The 25,777-nt window shown below is 35.1% G+C and overlaps 1 protein-coding gene across 1 annotated transcript in view; it reads right to left on the reverse strand.

Moving 5' to 3' along the window:
• Window positions 1-580: 580 nt before the first annotated feature.
• The window catches only part of HGF (hepatocyte growth factor), a 95,278-nt gene continuing 70,081 nt past the window's right edge, over window positions 581-25,777 (reverse strand). The window contains 9 exon segments of the mRNA XM_043968974.1: window positions 581-5,379; window positions 6,104-6,249; window positions 6,368-6,474; window positions 6,618-6,764; window positions 8,075-8,149; window positions 9,592-9,688; window positions 16,156-16,194; window positions 22,476-22,609; window positions 25,613-25,715. Coding sequence (XP_043824909.1) covers window positions 5,203-5,379; window positions 6,104-6,249; window positions 6,368-6,474; window positions 6,618-6,764; window positions 8,075-8,149; window positions 9,592-9,688; window positions 16,156-16,194; window positions 22,476-22,609; window positions 25,613-25,715 — 1,025 coding nt within the window. The 3' untranslated portion in view covers window positions 581-5,202.

Consider the following 25,777-nt stretch of genomic DNA (forward strand, 5'->3'; position numbering starts at 1 on the left):
TTATTGAAATGGCTGGGCATTAATAGTTTAGGCAATATTAGTGCTCCCAATTTCCAAATTGTAGAAAATTGACTTTCATTTAGATTTTTCATTAATTTTTTTTCATTGAATCTTTTAAGAAATTCATAAAGTACAATTATATATTTATTTTGTGTGGAAATTTGATTGATGACTTATTACCAATATCTTGGCAACAATTTTAAAATATCAACTAAATAAAACACAAAAATCTTAAGAAGTAGTGAGCATGAATATCTTTTACACATTTACAGAGAAAGAAACTGAAATCCAGAATGTTAATGACTTGCCCAGGGCAATAGATTGTGCTGAGGAGAATAGGAAGATAGTAAAATTTCTGTATTGAAGCTCTAGATGAAGATCACATTACTTTATAATTATGTAGTATTCAAAGTATGATGTTTATCAGTGTCTGATCACAGGTGAGAATTTGGCCTCAATAGATTTTTTTTTCTAGAATTAGAAGCCAAATGTCCAAATACTGTGACTTATTAAAACAAAAGACATAAAGCATCTAGATAAAATATTTTATTATTAATTATAATAATATAATAAACAAGGTTACAAAAATAACTTTATTAACTAATAATGATGCCATTAATTACAGAAAATTTATAATACAAGTTATAACCACAGTGTTCCCTTGTTTGGGTAAGCTTCTAGCTACACCCATTCAATAGGCAGCATTATTATTTTCCTATTTACATACAAGACAAATGGTCATAACATCCACAGTATTCCACTTACGGGTTCCCAAAGACAAACACTTTCTGTGCAAATGTAAATAAGCCTATTTAAAAGGCACACTGTCAAAGCTTAGTTCTAATGTCCAAAAGGTTTCCCATGGCTTATATTTCCTTCTTGAAATTCCAAGAGTTATACCCATTTTAAAAGACTGAAAATTGACTTTGGTTTTGGACTTTCTCATGGAAATATATACAAAGGCACAAGAATTGTTTCTTTGAAATGAAACTCCCCTTTTCTCAAATAAGCTTATTTACAAGATATACTGAATAATTAATTTATCTTCAAAATGGCTACCTTCACAAAATACAGAGACCTGCAGAAGGATTTTTTTTTAGCTGCATCCTATCATAGGTTGTATATTATTATAGTATCACGTATTCTCTCTGATACATCATTTATTCATCATGAATATAATGATTCTCTAAAAGTAAATTGCACAGAAATATTAGGAAAGTGCTGGATGCAGACCTAATTTTTAACAGATAAAATGTTTTCATTTCTTGACAGTGTTCCTTTTAAAGAAAAAGCTGTGGCTATAACATTCACTTTGTACAGTACCATTGGTACCAACAGGAAATATTCACAGGAATAAGTGAAATACAACTTTGCTATCACATCATTATTCATCTCTTTTCTTGCCCTCCAGTGTCTCATGTTCCTCCTTCTATCTTGAAATCACTTGAACACTTGGATAGCAAGCCCTAGCCTGTTATAGAGATTTGACTCCATATAAACCATTTTACTGAGGCACTGCCACAGAAAACAGGTAAAAAAAAACCCTACACATCATATAATAACACCTCCCCCCAATAAAAGTATATAAAAGGTTGTATGCCTTCTGCCCAGCAGAGGGATAATAACATATTTTAGTTTTTTATCATTATTCTCAGAAGAACAGAATACCTACAAATATATCTAGGAAATATCCACTTTAAAAAATTTTCAAAACAGAAATCGATTGCAACCTTTTCATCTATTCTTGATAAAGATTCTTTTAATCTTTCTTGATAGCTCAAAATAGTTTCATCCTAATTAACTGTTCATTTGGTTTTCCCCCAAAAGTCTTAGAGTTGCAAGGAAGATATATACATTTTTAGTGTTTTGCTTTATTCAAGATAAAGAATATTAATCAAAATAGATTTTTATGTATTTTACCCAAAACTATCAAACTGTCAATGTGATTACACATTATCATAATCTCTCTCTCTTCCTATTATACCTTCCAGAGTTTACTTTAAACCAAATGGAAGTGGGGACAGCTAGGTGGCACAGTGGATACAGCACCAGCCTTGGATTCAGGAGGACCTGAGTTCAAATCCAGCCACAGACACTTTATACTTACTAGCTGTGTGACCCTGAGCAAATCACTTAAACCTCATTGTCCAACAAACAAAAACAAAAAACAAATGGAAGTTTTCTAAGAATTAGACTGAGGGAGCAAATAATTCCAATTTTTGTTGGGGGGAGGTCAGTTTTAAGAATAAAGAATACAGATTTTTAAAGAGATATAGAGTTGTGTCGTGTCTCAAGGTACATCTGCTTTACCCATCTATTCTTCCCATTCATGGGAATGTATAATAATTGACAGTGAAATGTTTGGGGGTTTTTCCTAAATATAGGGGAAAGGATTTTTAAAATATCTAGTTATTGTATAATTTATAAAAATATTTTTAATATGTGAGCTACAGATGATACCGAGGCCATGACTATCTAAATGAAATGCATTTAAGCATATATTATGTATTCTTTCCCACACACTCCACTTTGCCTGACTAAAATGGCGATCAGGAAAAGTGAATGAAGCCAAACCAAGAGATTTGGGATGGATTCATCCTGCTTTACAGATAAATCATTGACAAGTACTAAATCTGCTGGTTCTTATCTTGAAGGATCTCAACTAGCATATCTCTCTGGGTTCTAGCATCCTTTGCTGAATGGGTTATCAAACAACCAGTTTTCTTTCTTTCTTTCTCAGTCCTATCCCAAACATTTCAATATCATTTCAAAGTTGTTTGTCCTTCATTCTCAAAAAGGACCATGACATTGGGGTGATGTCATGACTTCCACTGAATTAGAAGGAATGAGGAACGGCGGTGTAAGGTCACCAACCTCAGTCTCCTCCAAAACCATCTGGGTCCAGGATGGGTCAGGATGACTGGAGATAACCCTGAATGTTTAAGGCAATTGTGGTTAAGTGACTTGCCCAGGGTCACATAGCTAGTAAGTATCTAAGGTGAAATTTGTACTCAGGTCCTCCTGATACCAGGGCCAGTGCTTTACTCACTGCACCATCTAGCTGCCCCAATAGTTTCAAATAAGGTTAAGTTAAAGATTTAAAATTGCAAAAACTATCTATAATCTAGTTGTGGTTCAAGGTTTTAAGAGAGAGAGAGAGAGAGAGAGAGAGAGAGAGACATAGACAGACACACATACCGCACACGCGCGCACACACACACACACACACACACACACACACACACACACAGAGTGCAGTAAAATTTCATAGGGACTATAGTTTGCCAGAACCAAATGAGCAAATTAGTATAGCTCCCTATGATCTCAAATTCTGAAGGATTATTTGGTTTTTTGAGAGAAATTTGCCACATTGCTCATTAACAGAATATACTGCAATCAATAAGACAGAACTCAGATGCTGAGTTTCTAAGCAAAATTTATAAATGAACATCCAGGTCAAAATACCTCATTGGTCTTTATTAAAAACTAACAAAAATGTTCATCAAAAACCTCTTGTAGGGCACCTAAGTGTGCAGTGGATAAAGCACCATCCCTGGATTCAGGAGCACCTAAGTTCAAATCCGACCTCAGACACTTTACACTTACTAGCTGTGTGACCCTGGGCAGGTCACTTAACCCTCATTGCCCTGCCAAAAAACAAACAAAAACAAAACCAAAAACCTCTTGTAATTTTTGAATAGATCACTTCAAAGTAAGCAATTCAATGCTGTAATATATTGATCCTGTTTCATTAAAGGTGGCTTTCTGTATAATTTTGTTATAGGATCATAGTCTTAGAGCTAGGAAGGACAAAGAGGTCAGCTTATCCAACTCTATTATCTTACAAATCAGGCACTGAAACCCAGAGAGATTAAGAGCGTCACCCTTAACACACATTTTATAAATGGCAGAAACAGAATTTGAACGAAGGCCTTCTGCCTTAAAATCTATCTCTTCATCCCCCAAAGCGTATTGGATCAGGAGAGGGATTTGCCATCCAATTTCAATAAGTCCATATTGTGTGGTGACTTGTAAAATTGAGTTACATGATGAAAATAATATTTTTCAATACCAATCAAATCATTTCCATTATTGTTCTTCAGGTAATCTTGTTATTCATCTGACACTATAACTCATCTGACACTTGTTTTATTGCTTAAATGTAAGAAAAGGAATGATTTATTTAGAGTTTCTTTTTAGTGAAAGAAATAATAACTTTTTCCCTCTTATATACCTACGTAGAATCTGAAAGATTCTTTAGGTAAAGAGATATGAATAATTTGCATAAATAAATGGGCATAAATTTAGTAGGGAAAGATTATATGGATGTCCCTTCTACCCTCCCTTTGTGAAAAGAAACAAAAAGCACTAACAAAGCACCTAACATACTAGGAGTTTGCAAATGCCTAGAATAGGGCTTCTTAATCTTCAGTAGGTTATGGTTGCAAGGATACCAATCAACTTTTGGTAGCGGCATCACACTGCATTATTTGAACAAAAGCTAAGTTAATTTCTTTTATTTCTGGAACTTTTCTGTATTCCTTCTCTAGCCTTCAGATCCTGCTATACTGCCTGACAAGAGACCAGAATTACATGGTTCCAAAATGATGGCTATCATAAAGCACATGCCATGACTCTGTGTGTGGGTGTGGGTGTGGGGGTGTGTGAGCATGTATATGCACATGCACACATAAGGGTGTTAGAGGGTATGGAATGAAAAAAATAAATGAGAATGGTTATCTTAAATGACACAATGGAATGTAATTTAATTTAAAGGAACTGATTAAAGACAGAGGATAATATATAATGGTGATGAGTTTGAGATAATATTTTTAAATTATGGTTTATTATTAAGGTACTAAGCTTGGAAGGTGGCATATTAAATTTAGCTGATCCTTAAAAAAACCTTTTATCATCTACCAATAGTAACTTAAATTTTTTTTTAACCCATTCAAGTATCTTCAGGAGATATGTTACTATACTTGCATATACCTTAATTCACTTCAACATTTACAAAGTAACACTGACAGACAGAATGATAAAAAACACTCATAAATATCAATGAGTATCTTAATAAACTTGACAATCAAGTAGGTGGTATTTTGTTTTGTTTTGTTTAAGATTTTTATATGTGATATTTTAGTTTCATGCGCTCTGTAAGAGGAGCTATAGTGGTGGGGACTTCAGCCATACTTCTTTCAGCTATGACTGAGGTACTTTGTATGTCAATATAATTTTGTGAATCCACTTTGCATAATAAGCTACTCGAACAAAAATTCCAGGGCGGTTTGGAATGGCACATCCACGACCAGGCACAATAACACCAATGACCATTCTCATTTTATGTTGTTCACAAACCAGTGGGCCACCGTAATCTCCCTAGGAAAAGGACACGTATAGCAAAAAGCATTATTTTAGAGACAAGAAGATAATTCTTTATAGTTTAATAAAGTCCATTATAGTCATACGAGGTTATACACAAGCATTTATTCTTAATCCCATACAAACAAAAATAATTCTATCCTCTAACAGGAGGGTATGTGCTGAATAGAGGTTTGGAAAGCAGGAGAATAATCTAATTTGTGGAATATCTCATACATTTGTGGGGGATGGGTTAGGGGAGAGGTAAGATATTAGAATTTGCCTAACCTTAGTTTTAAGTTTTCTTCCAGGTTAAGATGACATTCTTTTTACTTGCCAAATATTTATAAGATTTCTACTAATGTGATCAGTCATAGTTTATCTCTTGTTTTATGGTTGGGGAAAGGGGATAAAGCATGCAAACAATTACTATGAATAACACCATTTCACAAAGCCTCCAATACCATAAAATCACTGCATACCATAACCTTGCAAAGTCTGTAGAAAGGACATTCAGTCACACACACACACACACACACACACACATTTCCCTTTGTAACTTAGTTTAATAATGTCATGTTTTTATGGAGTCATTTAATGAAATGGGATGGATTATTTTAGTACAATAATATAGTATATTTACACAAACTTTTGGGGTTTTTTTAGTACAAGAAAAATACAAAGGAAATACAGCAGAGAACATAATTCCTATTAGACATTCTAGTGTTATCAGTCTTTTTACCTCACATGGTCCTGTTCCTATTTTTTCAGTCCCAGCACAGATTTCAGACTCATTCAGAGTAATCTTTCCTTGGTGATAATGACTACATTTCTCATTTCCCATGATAAACAAGTGTGCTACACGAAGGAGACCATCAAAGTTGATTACTTAAATGAAAAAGAAATTCAAATCAAAGTTATAAGTAGAGAAATAATAGAAAAATAAAAATAGAAATCCTCTTTAAAAAAGCAACATAGCATTTTTATTGAAAATGAAATATCTTACATCCAGTGTATCCCCATCCATATACACTACAAGTAGTCTTTTCAGGAATTGTGCAGCCATAATTAGGTAAATCAATTGTACTAACAAAGTCATCCAGTACTGCAGGCCTGAAAAAAAAGAACACGCTTGATTTTATTCAACATATTTATAAGTTTTACTGCAGAGGAAGGCAAAGGTATACATTTGCATTATGAACCATCAGCTTCTTTCTAAATTAAGAAAACATAATCTTCAAATTTTAAGTGCTAACCTTGCAAGCTTTAGTAAAACTAGGTCTGATCCTTCAGGTCCATATACTAATTGAGAGATATTTAGAACTTGTCTGTGTTTTTCTTCTCCTCTTCCATGGACATCATGAATTCCAAGCCAAGCTTCATAGTCTTTCAAATCCTTAGTTCTAAATAAAATATTGAAATGTAATATATAATTTTAGTATGTCTTTTACTTTACATGTGTGTTCTTCTTGGTCTATTTGCATAAAAAGTGAAAATCAAATGAAATTCAAAATAACTATAATCTACAACACAACAATGTGGGGGACAATACATTTGTGGGTGGAGATTCTGATAAACCACGTTTATGTAAAGACAATTCATAAAATAATTATATGTTTCCCACAAATCCCTGTACCCTGTAGGGTAATGAAAGGAGCACTGAAATTTAAATTCAGGATCTATCGGCTATTTCGTCTAGTCAGTTTCCCTCTCTGGGCCTCAGCTTCCACTTTTGTCAGATTAGGAGCCTGGACAAAATTATAGGTAAGGTCTCTTCCAGCTGTACATCTTATGTTCTAGGTGTCCCACTTATGCACCACAGTGGACTTTGAAGGGCTATGTGAATTCTGTATCTCTAGAAGACCTGGTTTCAAATCCCCACACCTCTGACACAACCAAGTCCTGTGACTCTGAGCAAATCACCAAAACCCTCAGTGCTCCAAGCAGCTTTTTAAGTTTCAGATATGCATTAGTCTAAGAATTTTTCTCACCATAGCTAACCTCCATCTTTTTTTTTTTTTACATTGCGTGATTTTTTATATAAGTTTTAAGTTAGCTTACTTTAACAACTTGAAATTGCACAATTCTTTTGCCAGTATAAAAAGAGTTTTAACACAAGTCTGAATAAAGAAAAATCAGTGCATACATAATTTTGATATATTTAAATTTGCAATGAAAATAAACACTGACAAAGAAGTTTACTAGTTTAAAGAAAAGATAAAGGATCATATCTACTAAGAGCTGGGTGAGGTAGAAGATTTCTTAGCATATAAAATACTGTATCTCTGCCTTTCCTAAGGTTGATTTTTTTTTTTTTGCAGGCTATGGGGGTTAAGTGACTTACCCAGGGTCACACAGCTAGTAAGTGTCAAGTGTCTGAGGCCGGATTTGAACTCAGGTACTCCTGAATTCAGAGCCAGTGCTTTAACCACTGCGCCATCTAGCTGCCCCCACCTAAGGTTGATTTTAATAGGAATTTGTTTGAAGGATAATGCATATGCAGGCTTACAAATGCCAAGTGAAATGAGGCCAAGAGTAAAGTCAATGGATTAAGATATAAATAAGAGCAGTAAATCATGTATTGTCTCCTTGATTTATATCTCCAAACAATAAATAGAAATGAATGGAATTAATAACAAAACAAAACAGCAAAACAAAAACTAACAAAATTGAAATTATGCTAAATTAATACTTTATTTTATAGATATCTTACCGAGAAGGGAAACATTGTCTTGCAGTTAAAATCCAACTTTCTTTTATTAATGAACCTCCACAGATATGCCTGTTTCTGTGAGGAAAGCAATAAGAAAATGTAACAAGTAATATAACAAGTTTGATTCAACTCGCATTTATTAAAGCACATGCTAAAAGCTGTCAATTGTCACAATCTTTACAGTAGCAATGAGAGTACTGATATGTTTATTACACCCCATGCAAGAGAAGAGGTGGAAAGCCAGGTGAAAAGGAAAAGAGGGCAAGGTGCCTCCTAGTGCCTTGGTGGATGGCAGGATGGACTATGAAGTATGGTCTATGACAGGTTGGATATAAAAGGTTGAGGTGAAGTTGTACTCAACCACCAATCTGATGACTTCAGACTATATTTATTTCCATATAGACATTTCTTAGTAACAAAATTTGTAGATGTAAGAATTATGGATGGATGGATGGATGTGCATGTTACATAGCTGTAACATACAATGCAATTTAAACACTATGTACTAGGGCAGGGGCTGTTTTTAGGGTTTTAAAAAAAATATTGATTTTTTTCTTTTACAACACCATTATATCCAAATGTATCCATTTTCTTCCCCTACTTAGGTTAGAAAGGAGGAAAGCAATTCAGTAAAACTACCAAACATATTAATCTATTCTGACAATAAATGTAAAATTCTCCCTACATAATCCTGCAACTCTGTTTTTTTTTTTTTAAAAAAGGAAACAGAAATACATTTTCTCAGCTTTTCTTCAGGAACAGTCTTGATCATTATAAATGTAAAGTACTCAGTGTTTGTGGTGGTTGTGCTGGTCTACATTTACATTATTGTAGGCACATTGTATAATGCAGAGACTGTTTTCCATTATGTCTTCATATCTCCTCACCTAGCCCAATGCTTTGGCTTGTATTGGGCTTTTAATAAATATCTGCTTAATGTACTTAAACGAATAATACATAAAAAAAGAATGTAGTCTGCAAGTAAAAATACATCTCCCCTGGAAAGTTACACAGCACCTGCAGTTCCCTCTCCTTCTAATTTTGAATGTTAGATTCTGATGGCTATTGTTTTTTCTCAACCAGTTTGATTTCTATAATTTTATGAAAATATGAACAAAACAGATTCTCTACTCATTTTACTTTATAAGATTAGCCTTCCACAGAATCATGTTATGCCATTCATTTTCTAGAGATAAATCCCTACAACCAAAAATATTTTAAACACTGGATATGATAGCTGACATAAATGGATTTATAATGATAAAATTGATGTGCTCTAGAATGAGCAATTGTGTAGATCATTTTTATGAAAGGTTCTATATAGAGAATACACAAATATATAAACATATATATATATTCATACATATAAAGAGAAAAATGGCTATTCTTGGCATATATACATAAATGTATTTATTTTATATACGTTTGTATATAATAGAAAGGGAAGTTAGAGTACCTTTTAAAAATTCATAAACTGAACACATATTTAGACATTCTGTTTAAAATATAATAATTACCTGTATTTCAAACTAACCATCCAGCCCACATTTGTTTGTGTTGGAATTCCATTTACTACTCGTAACTGTTTTGTTTTTGCACAGGAAATGACAGGATCTGAAAATAGTCCCAAATATAGCATTAAAAAACAAAACATGAATGAAGTCCAAATATATCCAGAGGTTATGTTCCAAAGTATGATTTATAAATTGATTACTTAAAGCTGGGTATGAATTTTTTTCATTGAAAAATAAAAGTTTACCAAATTGTGACTTATAATCTATAAGGCAGAAACCTACTATTAATAATATAATGGAACCTTTTCACCATATGCAATACTGTTTTTAAATGAATAAAATTAAATACCTGGGATTACAAAGGAAGCAAATTATATTGCAATAGTTAACAAAATGTTTAAAAAAACCCAACAAGTTATGGGGGCAGGTATGTGGCACAGTAGATAAAGCGCTGGCCCTGAATTCAGGAGAACCTGAGTTCAAATCTGGCTTCAGACACTTGACATACTAGCTGTATGACCCTGGGAAAGTCACTTAACCCTCGCTGCCCTGCGAAAAAACAAAAAACAAAACAAAACAAAATAAAACCAAAAAAACCAAGTCATATTGTTGTGCATATATGAGTTATTTAGGTCTTATTTGTATTGTAATTATATTTAAACAAATTTGTCATATATATTATTTATATAAATTGATATGTGTATGTTATTTATAAAACAGCTATTTACTCATATAAAAAAAGAAAACTGCCTGTTTATAAAAAAAGGAAGAGGAAGGATGTAAAATACTAAGTTATATGTACTAGAATATATGTAGATATATTTAAATGTAATACATTATATGCATCATATATGTATATGTATATTATATCTATGTTTGATATAGGGATAAAATTTAATTATATCACAAATAAAATTAAAAAATAAAAAACCATCTAATTGTGTGGTGGGGGAATAAAATAAATACTTTTAAAAAGGAAAAAAAAAAGAACAAGTCATGGACCCCAAGTTAAGATAGCCTTTGCTCTAAGACACATCAGATAACCTCTAAAGGATTTAATTATTGATGGGTTGATTTTTGGTTACTCTAGGGCTAGGAACATGCTGATGAGACCAATTCTGGGGCTGAGGGACTGGTATTTCATTTAGTAACTCTAGAATTGGTGTTGGGTATAGGGGAGGGTTCAGAAGAACAGAAATGGGTGCAGTTAGAGTGGCCTAAATTCTATTCCTTCCTTCCCTTCCCTCTGGTGAGTATCAGTCCTGTTTCTCATGCTCTTATTCATCACCAGTCTTAGAGTGAGGTAAGAAATAAGGGTGGGGGTGCAGAGGAAGGGGATGTCCCAACTAATAGTAAATGATAAAGGAGAGGGTAAAATGGAAATAAATCCTAGACATAGACTGTGGGGAAACAGAGTTATTCTGTACTCTTCTCTGGGACAGCTATTCATGAAAATCTGTTTGCCCAAAAAGGGCAAAAATGTGTTTAGATTATGCAAATTAGTAACAATTAATCCAGTAATTACAAAGCAAATAGGTGAATATGGAATGTAGGGTTCATGAATGATGATCCACAGTGCCAAGAAATTTGATACCAAATCCCCAAGAATTTCATGTTGTCCTCCCCCTCTCACTGTTATGTAGGGACTGGGAGAGGGCAAAAGGTGTGAAAAGCTAGTTTATTACTTGGATCATAATCTGTTTCAATTGTAGTAGAAACTGATTGTTTTGGCATTTGCTCTAAATTCAAGGTCCATCAGGATTTCATAGCATGATAAATGCAAACTTGGAAATGGTCTGGGTGGTTACAGAATCTTACTCCCTCATTTTAGAAACATGGAAAATGGAACAGAGAAAAGTTAAGTGACTTGCTCAGGTTAACACATCTAATGAGTATCTGAGATAGGCCATGAACCCAGCACTGTCCTGATTCCATGTCAGTGTCCCCTCCCCTATACCATGCTGGCTCCCACACATGTAAACTCCCAAAGACTTATTTTGAATATTACTGATAATTAAGTGATTGGAAATATATTTCCCTAGAGATATAGTATGATACCCCCCCCAGATCATTGCCTTATCATGGTAGAGGGGCTTGTGTAGCTCAATGAAACTATGAGCCATGCTATTCAGGGTTACCCAAGATGGACAGGTCATAGTGGAGAGTTCTGACAAAAGATGATCCACTGGAGAAGGAAATGGCAAACCACTCCAGTATCATTGCCAAGAAAGCCCCATGGATAGTACTGAAATGATAAAAGATATGATACTGGAAGATGAGCCTCTCAGGTTGGAAGCTGTCCAATCACTACTGGGAAAAAGTGGAAGATGACTACAAGTAGCTCTAGCATTAATGAAGCAGCTGGGCCAAAGCTAAAAGGAAGCTCATCATGAATGTGCCTGGTGATGAAAGGGAAGTCTGATATTGTAAAGATCAATATTGAATAGGAACCTGGAATGTAAGACCTATGAACCAAGGTAAGCTGGTTGTGATCAAACATGAGATGGAAAGATTGAACATTGACATCTTGGGTGGCGGTAAACTAAAATTATTGGAATGGGTCAATTTAATTCAGCTGAACACTCCATATACTACTATGAGCAAGAATCCCTCAGAAGAAATGGAATAGCTCTCATAGTCATGAGTCATATCATATGATAGTGAGAAAAGCAGTACTGGGGTAAAATCTCAAAAATGACAGAATACCCGTTTGAATCCAAGGTGAAGCATTCAATATCACAGTAACACAAGTCTATGATCCAACAACTAATGCCAAAGAGGCCAAAATTGATCAGTTCTATGAAGACCTACAATATCTTCTAGAAATAACATCAAAAAAGATGGCATAGGGGCAACTAAGTGGCGCAGTGGATAAAGCACCAGCCCTGGATTCAGGAGTACCTGAGTTCAAATCTGACCTCAGACACTTAACACTTAGTAGCTGTGTGACCCTGGGCAAGTCACTTAACCCCCATTGCCCCGCCAAAAAAAAATAAGATGGCACATTCATCACAGGAGACTGGAAGGCTAAAGCAGGAAATCAAAAGATAATTGGAATAACAGGAAAGTTTGGCCTTGGAGTACAAAATAATTCAAGGCAGATACTAATAGAGTTTTGTCAAGATAATTTGCTTGCCATAGCAAACACTCCTGTTCAGCAACCCAAAAGGCACATGGACATCATCAAATGTTCAATATTGAAATCAGACTGATTATATACTTTGCAGCCAAAAGTGAAGAAGTAATATACAGTCGGTTAAAATAAGACCTGGACCTGACTGTGACTCAGATCATGAGCTTCTTACAAAATTCAGACTTAAATGAAGGAAAGTAGGGAAAAACATAAGACCAAATAGCTATAACCTAAATAATGTTCCTTTTGAATAGAAAGTGGAGGTGATGAATAGATTTAAGGGATTAGATCTGAAAAACTACAGACAGAGTTTGGCAATATTTTCCAGGAGGCAGGAATAAAAAAAAATCCAAAGCAAAGGAAGAGCAAGAAAACAAAATGGCTGTCTGATGAGACTTTACAAATAGCTGAGGAAAGAAGGAAAACAAAAATAAAGGAGAAAGGGAAAGATACACCCAACTGAATGCAGAATTTCAGTGAATGGCAGAAAGATAAGAAGGTTTTCCTAAATAAGCAATGCAAAGGAATAGAAAAAAATAATAGAATGGGAAAGACAAGTTATCTCTTCAAGAAAATTAGAGATATAAACGGAATGGTTCATGCAAAAATGAGCATGTTAAAAAACAAAAATGGTAGGGACTTAACAGAAGCCAAAGAGACTAAGTGGTGAAAATAACTATATGAGGAAGATCTTGATATCACTAATAATCACAATGGTGTGTTTATTGATCTACAGCCAGACATCCTGGAGAATGAAATCAGGTGGACCTTAGGAAGCATTGCTAACAAGAAGGCTAGTGGAGGTGATGGAATTCCAGCTGAGCTATATAAAATCATAAAAAGTGATGTTGATAAAGTGCTGCACTCAGTATGCCAGCAAATTTGGAAAACTCAATAGGGACCACTGTATCAGAAAAGATTACTTTATACCCCAGTCCTAAAGAGGGGCAATGTAAAATAATGATTAAATTATCAAATAAATGCATTCATATCACATGCCAGCAAGGTTGTACTCAAGATTCTGCAAGATAGACTTCAGCAATATGTGAACTGAGAAAAGCTGGCTTCAAGCTTAACATCAAAAACACTAAAATCTTGGCAACTGGTTTCATCACTGCCTGACAAATAGAGAGAGAAGAAATGAAAACAGCATCAGATTTTATATTCTTGGGCTCAAAGATTACTGCAGATGGTGACTGTAGCCATGAAATTAAAAGACATTTGCTCTTTGGAAGGAAAACTATGGCAAATCTATACTGCATACTGAAAAGCTGAAATAGCCTCTTGTAGACAAAGGTCCATATAGTCAAAGCTATGATTTTTCCAGTAGCAATTTATGGCTGTGAGAGTAGGATTATGAGGAAAGCTAAGCACCACAGAATCAAGACTTTTAAACTGTGGTGCTGGAGAAGACTTTTGAGAATCCCTTAGACAGCAAGAAGATCAAATCAGTCAATACTTAAAGAAATTCATGTTATTCACTGGAAGGCCAAATACTGAAGCTACTCTGGCCACATGAGAAGATGGGATTCATGGAAAAAGACCCTGATATTGGGAAATATAGAAGACAAAAGGAAAAGCAGATAGCAGAAGAGAAGATGGATAGAAATTGTCATGAAATGATGAACATGAACTTGGACAGAACTTCAGAGATAGTGGAGGATAAAAGGTCCTGGTGTGCTATGTATGGTGCCTAGGGTCATGAAGAGTTGGACACAACTGAATGACTGAACAACAACATAGTAAAATAACTATCTTTGAGAGACTATTTTTTCTCAAACATTGAAAAGACCAAGTGCTTTATTCCAGTGGTTGATCACTGGAACACTGTGTCCATTTTGGGGCACCATATGTTATGAAGGACAGCCACAAAATAAGCAGTTCCAGAGGACCAAGTCAAAGATGATGAAGAGACTTGAAACAATATCACTTTATGACTGCTTAATGGAACTGGACATTTTATCCTGGGTAAGAGAAAACAATTACAAAGGCCATGCTTTCTATCTTTAAACTTCAGAGCCTGTTACATTGGAGAGAGTTTAAATCAATCAAATTATATTCAACAGCCAGGCATTATGTCAGAGCCCAACAGAGATAACTCTCAAAAGAGCATCACCTCCTTCATAAGATGAAAAGCAGAGAATAATTCTGAAGAGGATACATATATTTGGTTCATCTAATAATTCTTTAGGTGAATTTTCATAATGTAGCATTAGGTTATATGACTTCTGAGATCCATTTCAATTCTAAGATTCTTGTTATTGTAGGGTGAGCACTTAAAAGTTCAATTCAAGAAACATTTATCAACTGCCTACTGTGTGCCAGGCACTGTGCTAAGCACTGCGGATACAAAATGAAGCAAAAGACCATCCCTGACCTCAAGGAGCTTACGATCTGTATTCATAATGCACTTATAAATTAAAGATCTTAAATGGTGTTAGCCTTTTACCTCAACCTCTATTGTTTCTAGTTGACCTCTGTATTAATTTTTGTTTTTATGTTTATCATACATGTCCAGTGACCCAAGTATTTAAGTTATTTTCCCATGTACTTTGGCATGGCTCACTTGATTTGTGAAATCAAAATAATCCTTTACCTCCTTCAACCTAAAGAAAATGTAAAACTGTATAAGTTTTTATCCATTTTTCTGTACTTGGTGCTTAGTAGACTCCTTTAAATGATTTAAATAATCTTGAATAGAGTAGGAAACAGGTGAGGATAATATTTTGAACATGAGAGATTAGCCACTGAATAATTTTAAATTATTTTTTTTCTCAGGGCAGTTAGGTGGCACAGTGGATAAAACACCGACCCTAGATTCAGGAGGACCTGAGTTCAAATGTGACCTCAAACACTTGACACTTACTAGCTGTGTGACCCTGGGCAAGTTACTTAACTTTCATTGCCCCACAAAAAAAAATAAATTAAATTTTTTAAAAATTATTTTTTTATGCTTCCATGAAGTCAAATTTCCATAAGTTCAGTTATACTTACAACTAAATCAACTCAACAAGCATCTGTTAAATGCCTATTATGACAAGAATATTATGCTGGTTGCATTAGTTTATATCTCCAAAATGAGATATAAACTAAGATAGATGCTGGCTCTTGTGAATCTAGTACTCATTCAAATTAAAATACAGAAACACACATCCAGAATGGAATAATACCTACTTTACATGATCTTATTTTACATGTCCTCCTCTCTTTCTCTTTCCTTTACATACACATATAATAATACTCTAATAAAATAAACAAGTACATTCGGAAGAGATATTATTTATCTCCCTATTACATGAAATTAAAGAATTTTAAATACTTGATCATAATAAAAGTCTTAGGAGGAAAACTTGTGCCTGATACAGGCACAAAGAAAATAAAAATGTATGTATGTATGTTTGTATACATATATTTTAAATGCTTATATTACTTACGGTCTAAATTGACTATCGTAGGTGTAGTATCACCTTCACCTGTAAAAGTAAACAAAACATTTTAAAATTGATGAGAAAGTCCTAAAATAAGTAGCTTTGTAAAGGAAACAAAATACTTCAAGATGCTGCATATTACTGTAATTACCTTCCCTCCCCCCCCTTTATACATACACACAGATCTATCTATCTATATGTGTGTGTGTGTGTATGAATGGATGTACATAACATACATATGTATGTATATATGAAAATGCATATATGTAGCAGAAAGGTGTGTGTATGTATAATACCTCCAAAGTTTAAGAACTAAGGTAGAATTCTTCAAGGTAATTATAAACTGCTTACATTGGTAGAAATTAGATTGCTGTGCATATTGGTACTAGATAAAAGAAACAATGAAAGGATATATATATATGTATATATATATGTGTGTGTATATATATATGTATATATATATATACACACGCACACATATACATATATGGAAAAGAAACAAAACATATGTACACACACATATATACATATATAGAAAAGAAAAAATATATATGCTTTCATAGTTTCTTTTATAATTCTTTGGTAGGCTATCAGATTTGGGTTTTTATGCCAGTTGGAAACTAAATTGATGGCAGTTTCAGTTATATTACTAACATTAAATTAATGGTAATTTCTATTGAGATGCCAAAAATTTCCCAGTAATGGAAAACACATTATCTTGAATGGGACTACGTTATCTTAGAAGAAAACTATAGATAATACTGAACTACTCCTTCCTGCCTTGGTTTCAGTTATTTAGATAAACTATTTTAATCTCATGGCTCATAATTTTTCCTTGAAAAAACTTTCTTATTTAGCCTGAATTTTAAACTAAGAAAGGTGAAAAACCATAGGAAATTAATATACCACATATATGTATATAGGAAACTCTAGTGGTTCTGAATCTGAGCTACTACTATTGTAGGTATTTTGTTGCTGAGTGGAAATTTAAATTTTCATTTCATGTTTCTAGGATGGAATGCTACAAAATGGTGAGAAGTTAAAGGTGGGGATTTCTCTGGTAGCAGTGTAGAACATTAATTTCAATTTCAAAAGGCACTCCTTTTCACAAACCCCCTACCGGGGTTAAGTGCAGCAATAGAGATAGGCCAGGAAGATGCTTGGGATAGGGAATAATTAAGCAGTAATGAATGAGGCACAAGACATTTCCTGGAGCTAAATGACTAGCTGTTCAGAATTGATGGCCTATAGTGCAGTCAGGCACAATTAACACAAGCTGGCTGTTAATCCCAGGAATTGCCCTGAACTCAAATAAAAGCAATTTGGGGGGGGGGAGAAGGCAGGGAGACATAAAGATTTCTTTTTCAGGGATGCAAATTTGGCAGTTATTTATTTTAAGGTATTTCTAGGCAATTCGTTTTTATAAAGGACTTATTCTCTAACATTTAATTTAGAAACATAGGAAAGATTGGTAAAAGGGTAGGAATATGAATTTCATCATTCCCCTTCTCTCCCCCCATCCAGTTTCCCATTAGCTTATTTTGAGGTGGATTTTGTCTTTGAGTCAGCTGCTGACAGCTTATTAGTTGGTATGGATAGGATTTCTACAAATTGGGAGAGGTGCAGACTAGGGAAATTAAAACATCAAGGTTATTGGTTTCTCCGCCCAAGTCAATTACTTGCAATTTTTAAAATGAATAGCTTTGTGCTCCCTTGGTTGCTTTGATGTGAAAGACTGCAAGACAACAGAATGCTATAGCTAGCATCTTGTGAAGAAGGCATGATTTGCAAGGCCTGTGGTTCATTATTGGGGTTGGAAAAGATATTTTATAATGTGGAAAGAAGCTTTTGTTGATTTAACTTTTTTATTTGATTAACACTAATAAACAAGGTACATTTTTTTCATGCTCTTTACCTCTTGAAAAAAACTTTTGTGTTATTAAGGGTTAGACTACTTTTCTTAAAGAAAAGGACTGAAAATATATAATAACCAATTTCTTTCTTAATGATGAAGATATCACATGTCAGTTTCTTAAAATGTCCAAGTAAAATCTAAGCAAGTAAGGCAGACAGACATTTGAACAACCTTGTTTTTAAATGACCCTCAAGTATGCATTGACATTGGAATAAAACTTAGCATTTAATAATGCTTTAAAAACATTCCTCCCACTTCCCCACCCCAACCCTGTCAGGTCATATAATCTAAGAAATATTATTCTACGTATATGATTTCTTTTACTTTTTGATAGTTTAAAAGCTACATGTAATATGTTTTGGAGGCCAATTAGGAAATGAAAGTCAAAAGCTTGTCTTCATATTACAGTAGAAATTCTAAAATTAATTACATATTCTCAATTCCTTGTTAGGCCATGCAGAGTCATCTTCAACTGGATGTCTTTCCTGTCATTTCTGATCCTACCTCTTCCCACCTTGTTCCATCCCCAAACAAGACCAAAAAAGACCATGCCAGGGAGGAGGAAAGTCACTAGGTTCTTAAATTATTGAAACCATGAAACCTCATCTTCATGCTGGCCAGCATCTATCTTGCCCTCTAAGGATGTGCTGGTAAATGTTTAACAACTGGTTCTTCAAATACATGCATATGTATATGTAAGTATACAAACATGTTCATTTAATCTACATTGTTTATATTTTTCCAATGCTTTATTAAAGTAGACAATAAACAAACAAAAAAAATCAAGCCTTGATCTGTAGTTTTTGCCAATTTCTAGGATGTAAATAAATACACAGACTGCAAACTGTAGCTAGCACCCCATCTCTACCCCACTTTCCACCTTTTGCTTGAGAACTATAATGAAATCATGAAAACCATTGTCCCTGGACAGTTCTTCCACTTAACCACAGTATTATTCTAAATGTTTTAGGCACTTAGTATCCAATACAAAAAGTATTTTTTGGGAGAAAACATACAAATGTAAATATATACAGAATAAATCTATACAAAACAAATACAAGGGAGGGAGGGAAGGCAACTGGAGTAGAGGAGAAGGGCTAGAAATGCCTCATATAGGAATTGGTTCTTGAGCCATATATTGAAGAGAGAAAGGGATTCTACAAGGCAGAGATGGATCCAGAGTGCATTCAAGAGATAGAGGATTTCCAGTGCCAAGGTTTGTAGATGAGTGATGGAGGACCCGTGTGTGAGGAAGAGAAAGAATCCAAACAGAAAGTCTGGCTTAATTGTAGAGTGTAGGGAGGGGAGTAATGTATAATGAGCCTAGGAAAAATAGGCTGAGGGCAGGTTGAGAAGTGATCTGAAATCCAAAGAGATGAAATTATAATTTTTTCCCAGAGACAAAAAAGAGGTGTTTTTTTTTTATCAAGCAGAGGACTTGCATGGTCAGATCTATATTCAAGGGAATTCACTTTAGTAGCTTTGTGGGAGATGGGTGAGAGAAGGGGAGACTTGAAAGAGAGTACAATTAGGAAGCCATTGCAATAATCCAGACGAGAGGTGATGAGAGCATGACCTAAGGTAGTGGCTCTGTGAGTAGGGAGAATGGGCCAGATGTGAGAAGTAATTTAGAGGTAGAAATGCTAAGATTTGTCAACCAGGATTTATAGACATTGTCTCCATTCCTATGACCATGAAGGTATCTAAATACCGTATGTTTTGTTCATTCATCTGATCACTGACATATACACACACACACACACACACACACACACACACACACATATATATGTATATATGTGTGTGTGTGTATATATAAGTTTGGCAGATTTCTTTAAGCTTTTGCTTGGAAATTAATCTGAAACTTCTGGGCTGCTATTAAAGTTTGCTTTGCAAACCTTAAAGTTCTATATAAAATGTTCTATAAGTTATTCTTACTCCTCTACTTTTTGCAGTCTGTCTTTTGACCTCATTACTCAACTGAAATTGTTCTCTCCAGGGTTACCAGTGATCTCTTAGTTGACATATTTGATAGATTTTTCTCATATATAATCTCATTTTAACTTCACACGTTAAACCTGGGAACTAGATGGTGACAAGCATTCTGGCACCATTGCCCTGTGCTGCACAATCACTTCATCTCTCATTACTCTAGACAGCTCTCTAAGACTGATTGTTGCAAAATAATACTGATCTGAACTAGTAGAAAGTTGCCTTCCTTGCTTATTCTCTATATCAGTGAAATCACAGGTGTAGTCCCCATCCTCTATCCAGACAGAGGTGGTACAAAGTATGGGCAAAATAGAGGACTGCCCAGGGTACATACAACAAGCAAGGAAATACAATAAAATATACTTAAATATTACTTTTATGGGTGAAGATATTTTTTCCTATCTAAAAAAGCACAAACAATTTTCCTTGATACACACAGGCTTTATTTTATGATTTCATGTTGCATGTTTTACAATGAAGGATATACAAAATCCTCCAGGGGATAACAAAGCAGAGGAGGACAGCACACATGAGTAACTACAATACCTAGGAAACACAAATGCCTTTTAGAAAGATCTGAGATTCTGAATCTTACTAAAACATGAGAGGACCCCTGAAATTGAGTGGCAATAGTGTATGTCTGTGATATTTGTGTCCATGGGAATACATCTGGGTAATTCTTCTGTAGCTATAGAAGACTGTGTTATATTTTTGTTGTTGTTGTTCTTTAGATGTTTTCCAACTCTTCATAACATCTTTTGGGGTTTTCTTGGCAAATATATTGGAGTGGTTTGTCATTTCCTTCTCCAGCTCATTTTACCAATGAGGAAACTGAAGCAAACAAGGTTAAGTGACTTGCACAGTCACACAGTTATCAAGTGTCTGAAGCTGGATTTTAACACATCTTCTTGACTCTAGGTCTGGCATACTATCCACTGTTACCATCTATCTGCCCTGTGTTATAGAGATGTCACATTCAGGCCACGTATGAAAGAAGAAAAGAAAAAAAAAACGGAATGAGGACAGGGAGATAGAGAAAACTATATTAGAAGGAAGGACAAAAGAAAAAGAGAGATGGAAACAAGTTCTGGTTTTAAACTTATAAATTTCATTAGAAAGTCATTTTTTATTGATACCAACATAAAGAATTTTGATTCTTTTTGCAAACACAAGATACTTTGTTCAATAAGAATTAAACTGACTCCTGAAGATAGAATTTATAGAAGATATGCTACTGGGGGCAGCTAGATGGCTCAGTGGATAGAGCACCGGCCCTGGAGTCAGGAGTACCTGAGTTCAAATCCAGCCTCAGACACTTAACACTTACTAGCTGTGTGACCCTGGGCAAGTCACTTAACCCCAATTGCCTCACTTAAAAAAAACAAGAAGAAGATATGCTACTAAAAATGGGTTATCAAATTTACAAGTAATTTTCATTTTCTTTAGAATTTCTATTAACCTATATTTTAAAACATATCCCACAAACCTGAAGCTTATGAAGTTGGTCTGTTTTTTTGTCTGTTTAAGCTTCCTTTCTTTTTTAACCACAAGGTTGTGAAATATAGAACATTTTGTTTTGTTGGATTATTTAAAATGCATCTGGCCTCTCTTGATATCCCCAGCACTTAGCCAGAGCCCAGCAAGCAGTAGGCACTTAAAAAATTATTCTTGACTAGACTACCATGATGTGTGATCTCATCCATGTGCATAAGTCAACAATATGCAAACTGTAACCTATCCACAGTCACCTGTCCTATAAGACTCTTCACAGCATCATAAAAAAGTCCTTAGGACATGAAAATGATCCTGCTTTATTGAAAGCTATCCCAGTACAACCCAAGCTTTGGAAAGTTCTTTTGTTGCTGTTCAGTTATTTCAGTCATGTCCTACTCTTCATGACCCTATTTGGAGTCTTCTTGGCAAAGATACTAGAGTAGTTTGCCATTTCCTTCTTCAGCTCATTTTACAGATGAAGAACTGAGGCAAACAGGGTTAAGTGACTGACCCAGGTCACATAGCTAGTAAGTGTCTGAGGTCAGATTTGAACTCAGAAACTTAGTCTTCTTACTGACTCTAGTCCCAGCTCTCTATCTACTGCACCACTTACCTGTCCTGGAAAGTTCTACTATGATGGAAAGTTTTCAGGTATATTCCTAGCAAGAGACTTTTTTCCAAGGAACAACCTAGTTAAGTATTCATAGCCTGACCACTTGGTGATGAACTTTTGTGCCATGGAAATTAATGAGGAAGAAAACTCCAAAATGGCCCCCAGTACTATACATTTCCCCTTCTACTTCTGCAACACAGTGGTAGAGTGATGGAACAAATGTGAAAAATTACACCTATAAATATTACTACAATGGACACAGTATAGTTAAAATAGTTCAACTGGAAAAACATTAGAAGCAAGCACACTTACAGCGAGAGATTGGGCAGTAATCCCAAGGAACTAGTGGATTGCCTGTGTAACACCAGGGCCCATGGGCATCATCATCAGGATTACGGCAGTAATTCTTATTTAGTTTACTAGCATCTGGTTCCCAGAAAGTATGCCTGCATCAAAACATGTTACAAACATCATAAGCTGTTCACTCTAAGAAAACAAAATGTTACAAAGAAGACGGCCCATAGTTTGCATTATAGCTCTTATGCTCTCACCACTTCTATAAAAGTGTATGTATGTTTCAATGAACCCTTCTTTAGAACCTTCCAACTTAAATTAGGGACATAAAGAATTCATAAACTTTCATTTTATATGACTGGAGGACTGAAGGGCTCTTCTCTTCCACTGAAATATTTAGTCAGAAATGGAAAAAATGTAGGACAGATATGTAACTTTTTCTTTGATTATTTTGTTATCTATTCCATAAGTGCTTCTCTGAAGTGAAGGGAGAAAGGTAAGGCATTCCAAATGCAGAACAAGAAAGGGGGGGGGCAGCTAGGTGGTGCAGTGGATAAAGCACTAGCCCTGGATTCAGGAGGACCAGAGTTCAAACCTGGCCTCAAACACTTGACACTTACTAGTTGTGTGACCCTGGGCAAGTCACTTAACCTCATTGCCTCACCAAAAAAAAAAAAGATGGAAAGAAGGGGGGGTTTATGTTTAAATCCACATATGGATGTATGTTTATCTATATGCCAGTGTTTGTAGATTTTGCATCATTTGGAGTTATCAAAAAATATGAGCCTAAGTAATAATGGAAACTGAGCTCCAGCCCTCAAATTAGAAAAAGTAAGTGATATAAAAATGGAAAATATAATCAAAATATAATAGTTATATCCTACTTTTTTTTTTAGTGAGGCAATTGGGGTTAAGTGACTTGCCCAGGGTCACACAGCTAGTAAGTGTTATGTGTCTGAGGCTGGATTTAAACTCAGGTACTCCTGACTCCAGGGCCAGTGCTCTATCCACTGCACCACCTAGCTGCCCCCTATATCATACTTCTTAATGTTCATGTGTATTATTACTGAGAAGCAGAAGAAGACCTACTGCAAAGTGTTGACAAAGACATGTAGAGAGGCTTATTTCTAGTGGTGTCTTTAGTTTAAGGCCATTATTGGGCGGGGGGGAAGATACATATGTTTTCCAATAGCTTGCCTCTAAGCATTACCTCTCTCCTAAATTTTCATCCTTTCCTTATCCACTACCTCCTTCCCTGATATGAACAAACATGCCCATTGTCTTCCTGGCCCTTAAAACTTTTACTGGATTATACCAACCCCTAAATATATCCTGTAAATCTGTCTTTTTCCAAACAAAAGAGACTCTATGCTCATTGTCTCTATTTTATCACCTCCTACTTCTCAATTCCACTGAAACTTCTCTTTTCAAGGTCACTAGTGAAAGAAGGAAAGAAGTATTAAATGTATAGACTTAAAAAACAAAAACAAACAAAAAAAACTAGGAGTTATCGTCAGCTCTTTCCTCTTTTTACTGGTCCCCTTAGATCCAGTCAGGGTCTGGATCTTGTTAATTTTACCTCCACAATATCCCATCTTCTTCACTTGTGTGTCTACCATATGAATTCAGGTCTTTATTTCTCATCTAGACTACTGAAAATAGTCTCCGAATTGATCTCCTTACCAGACTCTCCTCTCTCCAATCTATTTTCAACATAGCTGCCAAACTAATATTTCTAAAGTCATTAAAAAATTATTAATTATCCTCTTATTATGTGTTAGGTACTTTGCTGGGAATACAAAGAAAGTAAAAAATATCGCCTCTGCTTTCAAGGAGCGCTTGTTCTAATAGAAGAAATGATATGCAAAAAATCTGTGCATACAAGATATAGACAGTGCAAAGGAAAAATAATCTCAAAGGAAAAGCACCAGCAGTGAGGTAAGGAAGGAAGGATTGGGGAAGAAGGGTTCCTGTAGAAGTTAATATCTGAACTGAGTCTTAAAGGAAGCCAGGGGGTGGAGGTGAGGGAGGAGAGCATTCCAAGCATGGGAGACAGCCAGCGAAAAGGCATGTAATGGTTCCCTATTGTCTTTAGGGTTGGGCAACTAGGTGGCACAATGGATAGAGTGCTGGGCCTGGAGTCAGGGAGGCTCATCTTCCTGAGTTCAAATCTGGCCTCAGACACTTACTAGCTGTGTGACCCTGGGCAAGTCATTTAACCCTGTTGGTGTCAGTTTCCTTATTTCCTTCTCCAGAAGGAAATGGCAACCCATTCCAGTATCCTTGCCAAGAAAACCCCAAACGGGGTCACAGAGAGTCTGACACAACAGAAATGACTGAACAACAAAAATTGTCTTTAGGCTAAAATACAAATTCATTTGTTTTGCCATTTAAAGTTCTACACGGTCTAGCTTCGGCTAGACCAAGTTCCCCATCAATCCCCCTAATTTACTCTATGTTCCAGACAAATTGTTTTGGTGGGTGCTCCTTAATATAGCATTCTGCCATCTTCATTCCTTTATACAAGTTTTTCTGTGCCTGGAATGCTTTCCCTTATCAATTGCATCTCTTGGAATATCTAACTACATTAACAACTGAACCAATGTGTCAGTTCCTACAGAAGGTCTTTCCTAATTCATCCCAGGTGTTAGCACTTTTTCACCTCCTCCCCCCTCTAAAATGTAAACTCTCTGAAGGCAGTCTCCATTTTCATTGTTGTCCTTTTATTCTTAGTGCCTAGAACTGTAGTTGGCATGTCATAGGTACTGAACAATATCTCCTGATTTGAATGTAAATGGCCACACAAAGTCTTAAATTCTATATATCTTGCCAGAATCCTTTCCCTTCTCCCATTCCTGATGTTCATATACCATGGTATTCTTTTATGTGTAGTCTCTGTCCTATGTACCCAGGGATGTCACTTACTAAATTTCTTGATAATGGGAAAATATCAGTCACCTACATATAAATAGCAGAACTAGCATCCAAACCTAAGCCTCTCTGACTCCAAACACAGTCCTTCTTTTCACCTTATCAAACCAGCTCTACATTTATACTTTTCACATTTCAAAGCACAGAATCACTCACACTATATATTTAATACATGTTTGTGTTGTTACCATATGGTGGTTACTCCATAAATAAAATTTACTCACCTGTGTAAGTCTTCCATATTCTTGTCCCACATGGAACAAGTCATCCCAGATCTTGTTTTGGATAAATTTCCCATGTAATTCTTTCCATTTCCACGATAACAGTCTAAATTTTAAAAAACATAAAAAGTATGGGGAGATAATCATTGAAGAAATTTATGGCAGGAT

This window comes from Dromiciops gliroides, chromosome 5 (assembly GCF_019393635.1).
Source record: "Dromiciops gliroides isolate mDroGli1 chromosome 5, mDroGli1.pri, whole genome shotgun sequence".
Classification (NCBI taxonomy): domain Eukaryota; kingdom Metazoa; phylum Chordata; class Mammalia; order Microbiotheria; family Microbiotheriidae; genus Dromiciops; species Dromiciops gliroides.